General features: G+C 39.4%; 1 protein-coding gene across 1 annotated transcript; it reads right to left on the reverse strand.

Moving 5' to 3' along the window:
• Positions 1-1136: 1136 nt before the first annotated feature.
• Positions 1137-2152, reverse strand: LOC6493688 (cell death protein rpr). Its single transcript, XM_001958205.4, has one exon. The coding sequence runs from the start codon at positions 1855-1857 to the stop codon at positions 1660-1662; it is 198 nt and encodes a 65-aa protein (XP_001958241.1). The 5' UTR covers positions 1858-2152; the 3' UTR covers positions 1137-1659.
• Positions 2153-12324: the final 10172 nt, after the last annotated feature.

Consider the following 12324-nt stretch of genomic DNA (forward strand, 5'->3'; position numbering starts at 1 on the left):
TTTGTTTGCCAAAGTGAAATTTCTGATTTCTTTTTGCGCGGGCAATGCAAACTTTTATGAACTTTTTTTGGGCAATCAAAATGAATTGAACTGCAGGATGTACAGGGATATGGCAGCTGCATAAGTGCAAAAGTTTAATTAAAACGCTTGCTTGCCTTCGCGAGCTCAGGCATATCCTTCGAGCTGATGACGAGAACCCCAAGGACTGCACATTGATTTTTTGTCGTGCAATTCTCCGCTGCAAAAATTAACTTAAAAATGCAAATTGTTTTGTTAGCACCTAATTTTTTTACATTATCGGGGGGAATGTTCAAAATGCTGTAGGGAGGAAGTCCTTCCTTGGTGTTTTTCAAAGTTTCTGCATCGAAGAATCTTGGAGAACATTTTTGTAACTTGTATTTTCTTTTTTTTTTTTTTGCATAATTGAATTTTCTTTGTGTTTGACTGGAGCCGCTTGTTGAACAATGTTGTTAAAGTGGCTGAAAAGTTTTTCAAGAGTGTAAAAGTTCGGCCAAAAGCGTTCTTTCTCTTCAAGTTCAAAAATTTCTAGAAATTGAATAAATTTGATTGGGAAATGTCTCCGTTCGTTTTTTGTATGACAGTTCTTTTCAATTAGCATAACCGGTTTGTGAGGATTTTCTATATCTGTTTTAGTACATTTTTTTGTACAATAATCCAAGCAGCATAAAAAACTATTATGTCGGATATTATTTATTAAAAAATTCGTAGTAGAATCTATTTAACAGATAATCAAAACCATCCGACGGCAAACGATTTTGGTAACAAAAAGCCGTCGGGGCTTTCATTTTATGAATCCTGCAATAATTGGAATGCTTTTAGAAATATATTATGAATTAAAAATTATTCATTTTTTTGACTATACAAAAGACAAAAACGGAATGTCTTTTGTCCACTTCCGTCGGCAACAGGAAGAGATGTGTCGAAACCATTGATCTGTCAATTGACATTTGAGTATCTAGAAAGTTCTTTGCCGCCGGTGAAAGAAGATTTTTCAAAATATTTTGAATGGGATTACTCGACTTCTCAGCTTTTTACGTCATCTTCTTCCGCTTACGCATTTGCCCAGTGGACAATCTGAAAAATTACCCGCCATCAATAAATGAAAAATCAGAATATATTTTTTATTTTCGTATTGCTTTATTGACTTTTTGTTTGACAAAAAATTGATGCAATTTTTAGCCAACTTCGATTATTTTTTTCTTTCCTGGGTTTTGCTCTTAAGAAAAACATAGAAAAAATCGCTTACAAAAGAACTTACAAACTAGTACAGTAGTAATTCATTTAAATATGATTAAGTGTAAATTATTTCTAAAGAAACTATTTTTTTGTTGTCTTAAAAAATTTCCGTACAAAATTGTGGGGATTTTTCAAAAGTATTTTCTGAGATTTTTGAATGATTTTTTTTTGTAAAATTTTCTTTCAATTTTTTTTAGAAACAAAACCATTATCACAATCGCTTTGATGAGTAAACTAAAAATTTTGGGGGGATCCTTGACTGATGTGGAGTGAACATTAGAAGGCTATTTTGTTGTGGGTTGGCTGCGTTGATGTTGTGGTGTCGTTTGTACTCTGGATTCTGGACTGGTCTATAGGCGGCTAGTAGTAGTTGTCCTCTTTAGTTGCTGTTTACTCAACTGCTCACTGCGACGGCTTGCGGTATTTGCCGCACTTCCTTCCGGTTTTCGGAAGGCACTGGCTGTACTGGCGCAAGGTTTCCAGGACGACGGTGGCCAAGAACCGCCACTGGGACTCCCGCAGGCGGAGGAGCTGCTGCTCCCGCTGGTCGGCCTCCCGCAGCAACGACGCCTGGTCGGGAATGTAGAATGCCACTGCCATTGTTTTGGACTTGGGGGATCCCTTTGTCTTTAGTTTCCTTTTTGGAATCGGAATTGCACAATTGCCGACGATATGGTGACTCAATAACTTTCTCCTCGGCTCGGAGGCACAATGAATATTTATTTAGTTAGTTCTTTGTTGTTGTCTTGTCGCACACACAATATACACGTTTCTTTCGTATTTTCGAGTTCGTTCACTTTGTTGTTCTGCTGGCTTTCTCCTGCTATCTCGACGTCTGCTGGCTTCTGAGTTGTATCTGTATCTGAGAGATTGAGTACGTCCGCCAGCTATTTATACCCGGAGTGCTCCGCTGCCTCGATTCGCTCTCAGTCCGGTGGTTGGTGGTTCTCGTTTCTCTCAGTATCGGGCCTCTGGTGCTCTTCTCCGCTCCCCAAGATTTTTTGTTTTGGTATTTTTGTTGACATCGGCTCATTCGCAGCTCCCAAAAAACCTAAAAAAAATTCTTGCTGTGGGCGTGGGTGGAGGCGGGGCCACCTTGCGCCTGTTGCCAAGTGTGTGTTTTTTTATACTACGGGGAATTGTTGTTGTCAGGTTGTTGGCTGGGTTGCTGCTGCTGCCTTTGTTGTAACTGTATGTGGTGAGAAGTACAGTTAGCATATTAATTGTATTTAATCGTCAGGGCATGACAAACGGTTTCAGCCCAAGTGTTGGACAGAGAAGGCAGAGAAGGTGGGCTCACGAAGGAGAGCGGGAGATTGTAACCTTTTAGGTTAATCCTTCAGGTTAAATAAGATATATCTATTAAAATTATTGGGTAAATTAGTTGGGAGGGTATATTAACTATTTCTACACCTTAATTTTCTTCGAAACTGAAGAAACAGTTTCATTTGACAAGCTCAGATCCCTCTATATTATACCATAATTAATTATTTATTTTATATTATTTTTTAAAAACTTAATAAGTGCAATGAAAGTACCCCTAGAAAGTGTATTAAAAGAGAGCGTTTTGTGCGTGGGCGGCAACAACACTTGAAATATGGGCAAGTGGGCAAAGCTGAGTTCCCATTTCTTTTCTGTTACTGCCTCCCGCCTTGACGAGCCCACCTGTATATAGCTCTTTATCCACAGATCGCGTTCTACAAATGTTTACACAATCATCTGAAACTTCCGACTAAGAATTATGACAATACCTCATAAATTAACGGTATATATTCCACAAGGAGCAGAGTATATTGACAACAATGGGCTCCCATCTCATATTATTGTATTCTTCGGGTGCAATTTTTATTCCCATTAGAGCGGAACAAGTCGGATATGATATGATGGGGTATGAATTATTTCGCTGGAAATCGTTTTTATATAATGTACAAAAATTTCACTCAGGATTAAGTATTATTAATTACTCTTCTGTTGGTAATGATATCCCAACAATGACTTACTGTTTCATATTTTTATTCATTTTGAATCTTTTTTTAATTTCCCAAAAGGGACTTTTAATGCGTATACTTAATATGCCTACGTATACTTAATCTCACTGCGTATACTTAATGTAAAGCTTTTAATTTCTATTATAGATTTTATTTCTATTGTATACCTTTTAGTTTTTCTAGACTCCACCCACAAAGCCGTATTACTGTACCCACGCACACAGAGACACACAATCTTGCGGCGTGCGTCTCAAGTGTTTCTACTGTGGCAGAGCAACCTGCCACTTCGGGGGTTGGTCTGCGTCGTCTTATACAAATTCCACTTCTCCGGCTACTCTAGGTCTAGGTCTATTGTTGCACGAACTACTCTACTTTGCTCCGTCTGGCCTCCAGCTCTTTCACTCATCGGGCCTCCCTGTCGCTCAGCAGCGTAGCACTTCCCTTTTTAGTTATTTTTTCCGTCTGTCTTTTCTTTCCGGGTTCGCGCCAACATAAATCCCTGAAGGCTGGGCGTGGCTTATGCTTCCTAACAGCGTTACATGCTCCGGCGGGCCAACAGAGGAAGCCAAAAAGTGTGCTTCCCTCTCTGTCTGGGCTTGTTGGGGAGCCAATGTGCTTCGAGTTGAGCATTTTTTTTTTGGGTCTGCTTTATTTTTGTGGGGCGGAGCTCAGGTTGAGACCTTTTTTTCTGGCATTGCCAAAAAGGGTGGAGTTTCAACCGTCTTCGCTAATTCTATCCCTCACATAATGTCCTTAATACGCCTTTTTTCAAATGCCAATTAGTTCGATGATTAACCTCTTGAATACAATTTTCTTTTCCATCCGAATGTTTTTCTTTTTCGAAGATAACCATCTAAATCTCTAATTGCCCAATGAGGCGAAGGCCTTAAACTCTAAGATAGGATCTAGGTTTTCCATTTAGCTGATGTTTTCTTAAAGGATTACACGATTTTCGGGCCTTTCTTGCCATGCGGGTAATTATGGCAATTTTTATTTAAATTAGTCGTGATTTTGAAGAACAAGTCATCCGACTTTGGGGTTGACTTGTTGAGAACCCATATATCATTTGCATAGCTAATTGTATGACTTCCCAGATATCATAAAGTTTCAATTTGGGTGGTGTCTTGCGGCTTATTGAATTTGTCAAATAGGATTTTATTTCATTCGATTGAGTTTTTAATCTGCATGTCAAATGACCCACATGATACGGCGGGATTCATTCCAGAAAAGTGTGTCAATCGAGTTTCTGATCAACCCGGAAGTTTTTCCCAATTGGGATTCCAGAAATTCACTTTACGTTTCCCAAATGAAAGCAAATTTTTTAGCGATAATTTCATCATGTTTTTTTTTGTGAAGCCCGTCTTCTGATGTGTCAGTGCCTTTGTTTGGGCCTTGGGACTGCCTCAAAACGTTATATCTTACACAGCCCAATCAAATCGCAAATGCGTGGATGCCCGTACCATTTACATATAAATGTTAATGAGTAATCTCAACAATGAGACGACTTGCGCAACTCACTGGGAACTTTTGTTGATCTCATTTTAAAGAAAGGATTAATTCTTTACATATATTTGTTAAGGTACAATTAGTGTTACAGTTCTATGCTCTATTTCATAATTATTAATGATATTTCTCCATACTATTGGATGCTATGCCGCTTTCTCCTTATTTATAGAACTATGATCAATTCCAATCTCTTGGTATAAAAATCGTAACTAATTGTAAACATCATGTGATACAAAATTGTATCAAATTATGAATTAGTTACCCTATTTTTATTATTTTGTATACTAAAGTATAGTACTACTTGTTCCCTTGATTCTTTATTGGGCTATAACTTCATTAATTTGTCATGAAACCCCATCGCTCATTCATTTGACTCCCTCTCGGTTTCATTTTATTAATCAGGTTGATTCGTTTTTGTCTCTTTGCAGCTTCAATATATTCCCAGAATTGCGCAATGTTCTCCAGCCTTCCCCGAAATAAATGTCATCTCATTTAAGTACCCCCACTCACTTAACTTCCAATCCCCAATCTCGAAAACTCTCAATTTCTCACACTTTTGTATTTGGGTATCTTTTTTCTGCCTCGGATTCGTTTCGTTAATTTGTGTTAATTTTTTATGATCCCAACTGGTGGTCCGGGAGCGTCGCGTCCGCTTTTCGATCTTGTCAGAAATGAATATTTTGTTTTATTTGATTTCCCATTTAGAAAGCCCAGACTGGGAAAGAAACAAAGACAATTGCCAAGTGATCCGTAGCACTCGGGGTCATTAACTCACTCTCCTACCTTTTATTTTGTTTTTCCCATTTTGTAACGCCTGTCATTGAGGGCTGCTTAGGCAGACGATCCGAAACCGAACCGATCCGAGGCGATGGTCTGGGTCGGAAGCTTAAAGCGCACCGCCAGGCGCAGCGATGATTCCCAGACCCCAGGCCACAGGCCCCAGACCCGATTCCCCGGATGAGTCATACGCTCGCAGCCCTCGGTAGCTGGGGAAGGAGATTCGGGAAGGGGTTCCTCTGCGCACGCTCCCATTCCACAGCCCAAAACGAGACCCATTTAATGTTGTTTAACGAGTGTTTGTTGCTGTGTGTTCTCTGCCCGTTCGAATACTCATTTCAGGTATCAGATAATGGGTATATCATATTCATAATTTCATTTTTAAGATATCGATAGTATAATTGACTTTTACTTATTAATAAAATATTTATTTCGACGCAATATAAGTTAGTATAAACTAGACGCAGAGTATAACGAAAAACTTGATTTATCTCGGGGTGAGTTCTCTTTTGAAGATTCTTCTGAACAGATTCTTCATTTTTGAAACTGAAATGAAGAGGTATTTAAGGGTCGTATCGTATCTCTCCGTATCACAAATCTCACTTGCTTTTCGCTGGTGAATTCCGAATGGTTGGGGCTTCGCTTCGCGGCTTGGTTGGGGGGCTTTGATGATCGTCTCGCCGTCTGGCGGCATGGGTAGAACATGTGCATAACTGTGTTCGGGATTCGGACAACTGGGTCCTCGGACCTCTTATTTTTCCTACTTTCGTACACCCGGAGCAAAAAAGCGATACAAGAAGTGGAGATGGGAAATACACCCGATATGGCGATAAGATTGCCTTTGGACGTGCGATCCACTTGGAGGAGACCCTTCTTCTGGCTCGTCGCTGTTGGCCTTTGTTTAATTTATTTGATTGTTCTTTTTGTTTGCCTACCGAAGATTTTTCTGTCGGTCCCTCTTGTACAAACATGTCAGTAGATTCTCTTTTTATTTGAGTAATTTTCGCCCCCTTTTTCCATAGATTTTATGGTTAGATAAGGTTTTTCAGATTTCTTTCGAATGCCAGAATCGACATGTCCGGAACCCAGGTCTAGGGTTTCTCTATGTGTGTTCTATTTGCCTTATGTCATTATTTGTCTTTAGTCTTAGATGGACTAATATTTTCCCCATGGGCAGTAGTCAAGTGTTCGAGTGTGGAGTGGGCCTCGAGGTCTGTCCCTCTGTTTTTCAGTTTTTACATCGCCTATGAGTCATGCTGCGAGTTTTCATTTGGGTCGTGTGTGTAAATGTGTGGAAATTAGAGTTGGGTAATAAAAACGGTGGTTAGGCACCTACTTGATTGTCTGGCGGAGGTGCAGAAATTGAGAAGTGTCCGGGACAACTGATGGATGTGCCTGGCACTCCAGTGAGATTACTCACTGCTGGCACGATTATGAGGAAAAATTCTCGGCATAATTAATAAGCAAAAAGTCTGACAATAATTAACCACAGCACGCTATTTAGATCCTCACGCTTAAGTGCATTTGCATGAAGCTAGTGCTAGTGCGTTTTAATGTAAAAAAGGCATCGAATAAGCCACCTCCTTCCTCGATCAAATTTATTAACCAGACGTGAGGTCAAGCATTCTTAATAAGCGCGACCATCATCAATAACCCGAGCAATTAAATTTAATTTCGTTTGGCTGAGCAACAAATTATGATATTGATTTAAATAAAAGTAGAAAAGCACACACGAGCAAAGAAAATTACGATAATTGCTTCCGTGGGCCCGTTGAAATTGTTGAATTACAATAAATTATATAATTTAATTTATATTTATGGTTTGGAGCGGCCATCCCTCTCCATCGCACATGGCAATAAAACATTTTCGAGTAGTATCGTTAACCATTTCCTGCATGGATTATTCGGGGATATGTCAGACAGTCCGGCGTCCCCCCAGCTATCCTCCCATGCAGCAGGTCCTCCTCCTTTCGATCCTATTCAAATTTCTTCTTTTATCTATTTTATGGCCAAGTGTGTGATGAAATAGTCAAAAATTCTGGCAGCACGGGGGTATCCAGTTTTTATATACTTTGATTTTGACGCTTTCCTCCTTTAGTTTTACGACTATCTTTTACGACCTGCCACCGAAGATGTCCGTAGACAGACTGAGGCCATTGATAACAACGGTTCGCATACGTGACATTTGCAAATTTTTTAATGCGCCATTTGCATTGGCACAGAAGCTCAAAGCATAAAACTCGACTGGAAAATGCTGGAGATAAGCTTGGGAGGGCGTGGCAAACCATATAAAAGACAATTTCAGGCGCCATGTGTTGCATATTTCATGGCGCTTTGACGCAATGCATTAATGGCAAGAAAAAAAAGCTAACTAAACCATGGCCATAACCAGCTGAGTGAATCAAGATGGAATACGTTTTAAATGCTTAAGTGGCCATAAAAGAATTATTTTCTGCATAGCCGAGTAAGCGATATGCATATGACATAGAATCAATACTTTCGAAGGATAGTACTTCCCTTACACTAAAAATAAGTAATTTTATGTTAATATATGTGCGTTGGAGAACAATAAAATTAATTTTAATTATGATGAACAATTTGGTGATTGCTTAAAGTCCTTATTTGCATAGAAAGGGGCGCGACATCGCCTATTTCGGCCTATAGAGTGCTTGCGGTAATTAAGACCCCGCCCAGGCGATAAAAGTCCACGCCGTCCAGACCAACAAAGCGCCAAGAGTCGAGCCTTTTCCTACGACGGAGGTCCCTTGAGATGCGCCTGGACAATAACTCATACGGGCATTTTAACTGCCCGCCAGGGCTAATGACCAGATATTCTGGCGTATCCGCACAAATTGCGCGCAATTAGTGTGCAATTTTTGAGCGCTAGGTGGCGCACATCTGTGCCAGCTACTTTGCCTTCAACCTCCGGCCCCCCAGACCCAACCTCCTACTGCCTACACCACACATTCCACTCCACTCACATGATTAGTACCGAGTGTGTGTGTTTTTGGCGTTGTAATTGCTTTTTGTAATTTATGCCCGCTATGCTGATGTCGATGCCATCGCCGGAGTTCTGTGCTTTTCGGCGGGCTTTCTGCCAATGGACTCGCGAGAGTTGTCAGCTTTGGTCACCATGTGCAGGGTATGAGATTTTTGCAGCATACCCAGTGGTTCAAGAGTTATTGGGACTTTATTGAAAAGTTTATTTTAAGATAGTATTTATTTAAGAATAATTATGTAATTTATTAGATCTATCAGAGATGCATACTCGTCAGAGGTTCTACTTTTTAAGTTGATGTTTTAAAGGGTATAATATAGTCCAAACACCTTAAGTGAAACCCTTGATTTTTTGTGCCATTTCCACCCACATCCCAACGCCCCTGCCTGTGCCGCAATCGGCGCTGATGATGCACTTTGGTCCATCATTATGACAGCTGCTTGACGACCGAAAAGGGTCGACTTCGCCATCGTTGGTCCTTTTCCCGGTATTGTTTAGGTTGTTTTGGTGGGGATGGGTTCAAGGTTCGTTCACTGATTGGGTACATTTTTCTTACTTGGCTGCGGCTAATTTTTTCGCGTTATGAATGCGCTTTGTGACATTTGACATGTGCAAGTACCGCCTGTGCTGTACCCATTTTCTTGAGCAGTATGAGAGGAGCAATGGGGTTGGATGCCATGGTAATTAGTCTAAACCACGGATTTTTTTATCAACCTATGACTCAACAATTAATTCAGATGGGATCAGGAGATGTATGTTTTCTAGATCTCATTCCATTTTTAGAAATGTTTCTTTTTAGGAAGAATGTTTAAGAATGTTCTCTATCTAAAGCCTGTTTCAGGTAGGCATCCTTTCAGATGACATTTCTCGCAGGATGCTTCAATAACCGGAAACATGTGCAAAGAATTCTAGTCCTTCGTCCTCATCCTGACTCAAAATTTTCGAAATTGCCTGGGTCATGTTGCCGGGCAGGTTCATTCATGCAAAAATTGTTCAAAGTGAAATTCGTTCCCGACTGCATTTGTCAGATTGTCCTTTGCCTGTTCCTATGAGTTGTTCCTTTTTGAAACACACTTTCAAAGAGGTCCATGCGTTTTCATGAGACTTCATTTTATTATTTACATTTTAAACATGAAATTCAATATTGATTACTGATTAACTAATATTTTTTCAAAGCCTGGAAATTATTTAAGAATATTCTTCGTAAATAGATTAGCACTTATAGAGTATTAAAAAGGCGAATTAATTTGAAACCTATACCATTTGGAACCATGTTGCAAATGCGCTTTTCCGCTTCTGACTTCAATTTGTCCAGACCCGAAGCTTTTTTGATATTTCACTTTTCAAAATATATGTTCAGTATAAATACACCATTTGTGACCGCTGTAGAGCGGTGTAGGTTTTTTTTGTAATCGCATTAAGTGCGCTTATTTAACGAAAATCTGCCCGAGTTGAGCGAGGTGGAATCCTCGAGCCTTGATCCTGGCCAAACGCTAATGATGACTAATTTGTTTGTTTTGCCAGAGAACTGCCACCGCCTCCTCATCCTCCTGCCGTCGTCTGTTCAAGTACAGTGGGGCACATGTGTGTGGTTCTGGCCACAAGTGTTTGCCAGGGACTTCATCCTGGTGCTCATGCACATCCTCCCCCCGGTTTTTTCCTTTTTGGGTTGTTATTTTTGCAACATTTAACGCTTATTTGGGTCTGGCTTGCTAAGCTTTCATGGGCCCGGCTTTTCACTCTGTTTGTTTTCCTTTCCATTTTTTGTTTTTGTTATTTATTTTCAGATGCTGAGCGCGTTTTAGAAAAGCCCTTTCAATTGGATTCCCTCATGTTTGTTGTTTTTAGATGCAGCGCCCAATTAATTTGCAATTAGCATTTTGTTTGCCTGCCTTAATTTATTGGAGTGTAATTCGGAATTTTGAGGCGATGGGGAATTCGGAAACTTATGAAACTACGTTGTGAGCTGATATACATTTGTATATGGACAGAAAAAGTGTCCAATCCGATTATCCATTTTACTCACCATGGAAAATACAACCCTCGTCCAAATTTTATTAATAGGACATCCCAAAAGAAGGCGAATCAAAAAACTAACAAACGGAAAACTAACTTGGCGGCGTCGACCTGCAGTTACTCTTACATCAGGTTACAAGACTTACATACAGAAAAGTTGATGGTAAATCTAAAAAATATGTTGTTCCTATATTTTGATGCAGATTGATGGAGAATCGATCTACGAATCGTTTAAGGCATTCCGCTCAAGAATCTGATGACAATTGGAAAAGATATAGCCATACAGTGGCTCCATACAGTTTTCTAGATTTTGGCAGGGGGTCGTCCAAAAAAGTTGATGATAAATCTAAAAAATATTTTGTTCCTAGATTTTGATGCAGATTGATGAAGAATCGATCCATATTTCGTTTAAGGTATTCCGCTCAGGGATTTGATAAGTATTGTCAAAGATATAGCCTTCGCTAGGTGCCATATAGTGGCTCCATACAGTTTTCTAGATTTTGGCAGGGTTCCCAGATTTTGTGTCAGATTGACGGGGAATCGATCCACATTTTGTTTAAGGTATTCCGCTCAAGAATCTGATAATTATTGCCAAAGATATGGCCTTCGCTGGGGGCCATATTGTCCGGTTTTATTTTAGTTATTCCTCATTTTTGAAGGAAATCCCCTTTCGGAAGGTCGGAGATGTCTTTTGCGTTGCTAGGGTATAAAAGAAGACAACCAATTGGTAAATTAACAAATTATGCACTACCCAACCGGGACGAGGAAAATAGGGGAAGTCTATGTGTGGAGGTTGGGATGTGTCCCCAGGAAAAGAAAAAAAACGAGCACTTAATTTAGTTAATGTAAACGCAGGACAATTCAAAGTTTGGACGGATGCTTGACATTTGACAGATTAACTTGTAGGAAGCAGAAAGGAATCCAGGGGGAGAAAATCGCCGCGCTTTAAATCCTGATGCGACTCAATTTGTTAGTCGCTACAAAGACAAAAAGGACGAACATCTTTGGATATAAGTTGCTCTGTAATTGTTACAAATAGTCGTAGCTGAAGGACAATCCACCTTTTACAAAAAATCCTCCTACTTCTGGGCATTTTATGGACATTCATTTGTTTGTCTCAATTCGACGTTAAGCGCATTAAATAAAATTGATAAATAAATAAAAGATATAATTTATATAAATAAGCAACAGCATAAAAAAAGTTGTTAAGAAGGCTCAACAATATTTACAACTTTATTTTTATTTCATAAGCATTATTTTTAATGATTCTCAGTTCCAATAAAATTTAATGAACGCCCTCCTTAAAAACAGGAAAAACAACAGGTCTTGGCCATAGACTCGAAGGGTTGCCTGCATGTCTCAGGATGAAGTTAAGCCGCTTTTCAGACTTTTTTCTTGGTACTTACAGAGAATCCCCACTGTGCCCTCTGATAATAACAATAAAAAAGCGAAAACTTAATGATTTTATTGCTTATGAAGATGTAATTCATTTTCGCCAACCCCTTCGACAATTATCCTCTTAGACAAACAATTGCAGACGGAGGTCCTCGGCAAAAAATGTCGTAAAAAATTTGTCTTTTCTGTTTGTTGGTTTTTTCTTTTTCGCGCTTTTGCCAAACTTTTTTTGGTTGATTTTCCTTTTTATTTTCATTTGTTTTGTTCTAGTCGTAAAACGTTTATTTCATTTATGCGGCATATTCCCTTTGGAAAAGATGTCGTAAAAAAATACTCTAATAAAATTATGCAAAAAAGCGCAGAAAAGGATTAAAAACATCCACAGGC

Source organism: Drosophila ananassae, chromosome 2R, assembly GCF_017639315.1.
Source record: "Drosophila ananassae strain 14024-0371.13 chromosome 2R, ASM1763931v2, whole genome shotgun sequence".
Classification (NCBI taxonomy): domain Eukaryota; kingdom Metazoa; phylum Arthropoda; class Insecta; order Diptera; family Drosophilidae; genus Drosophila; species Drosophila ananassae.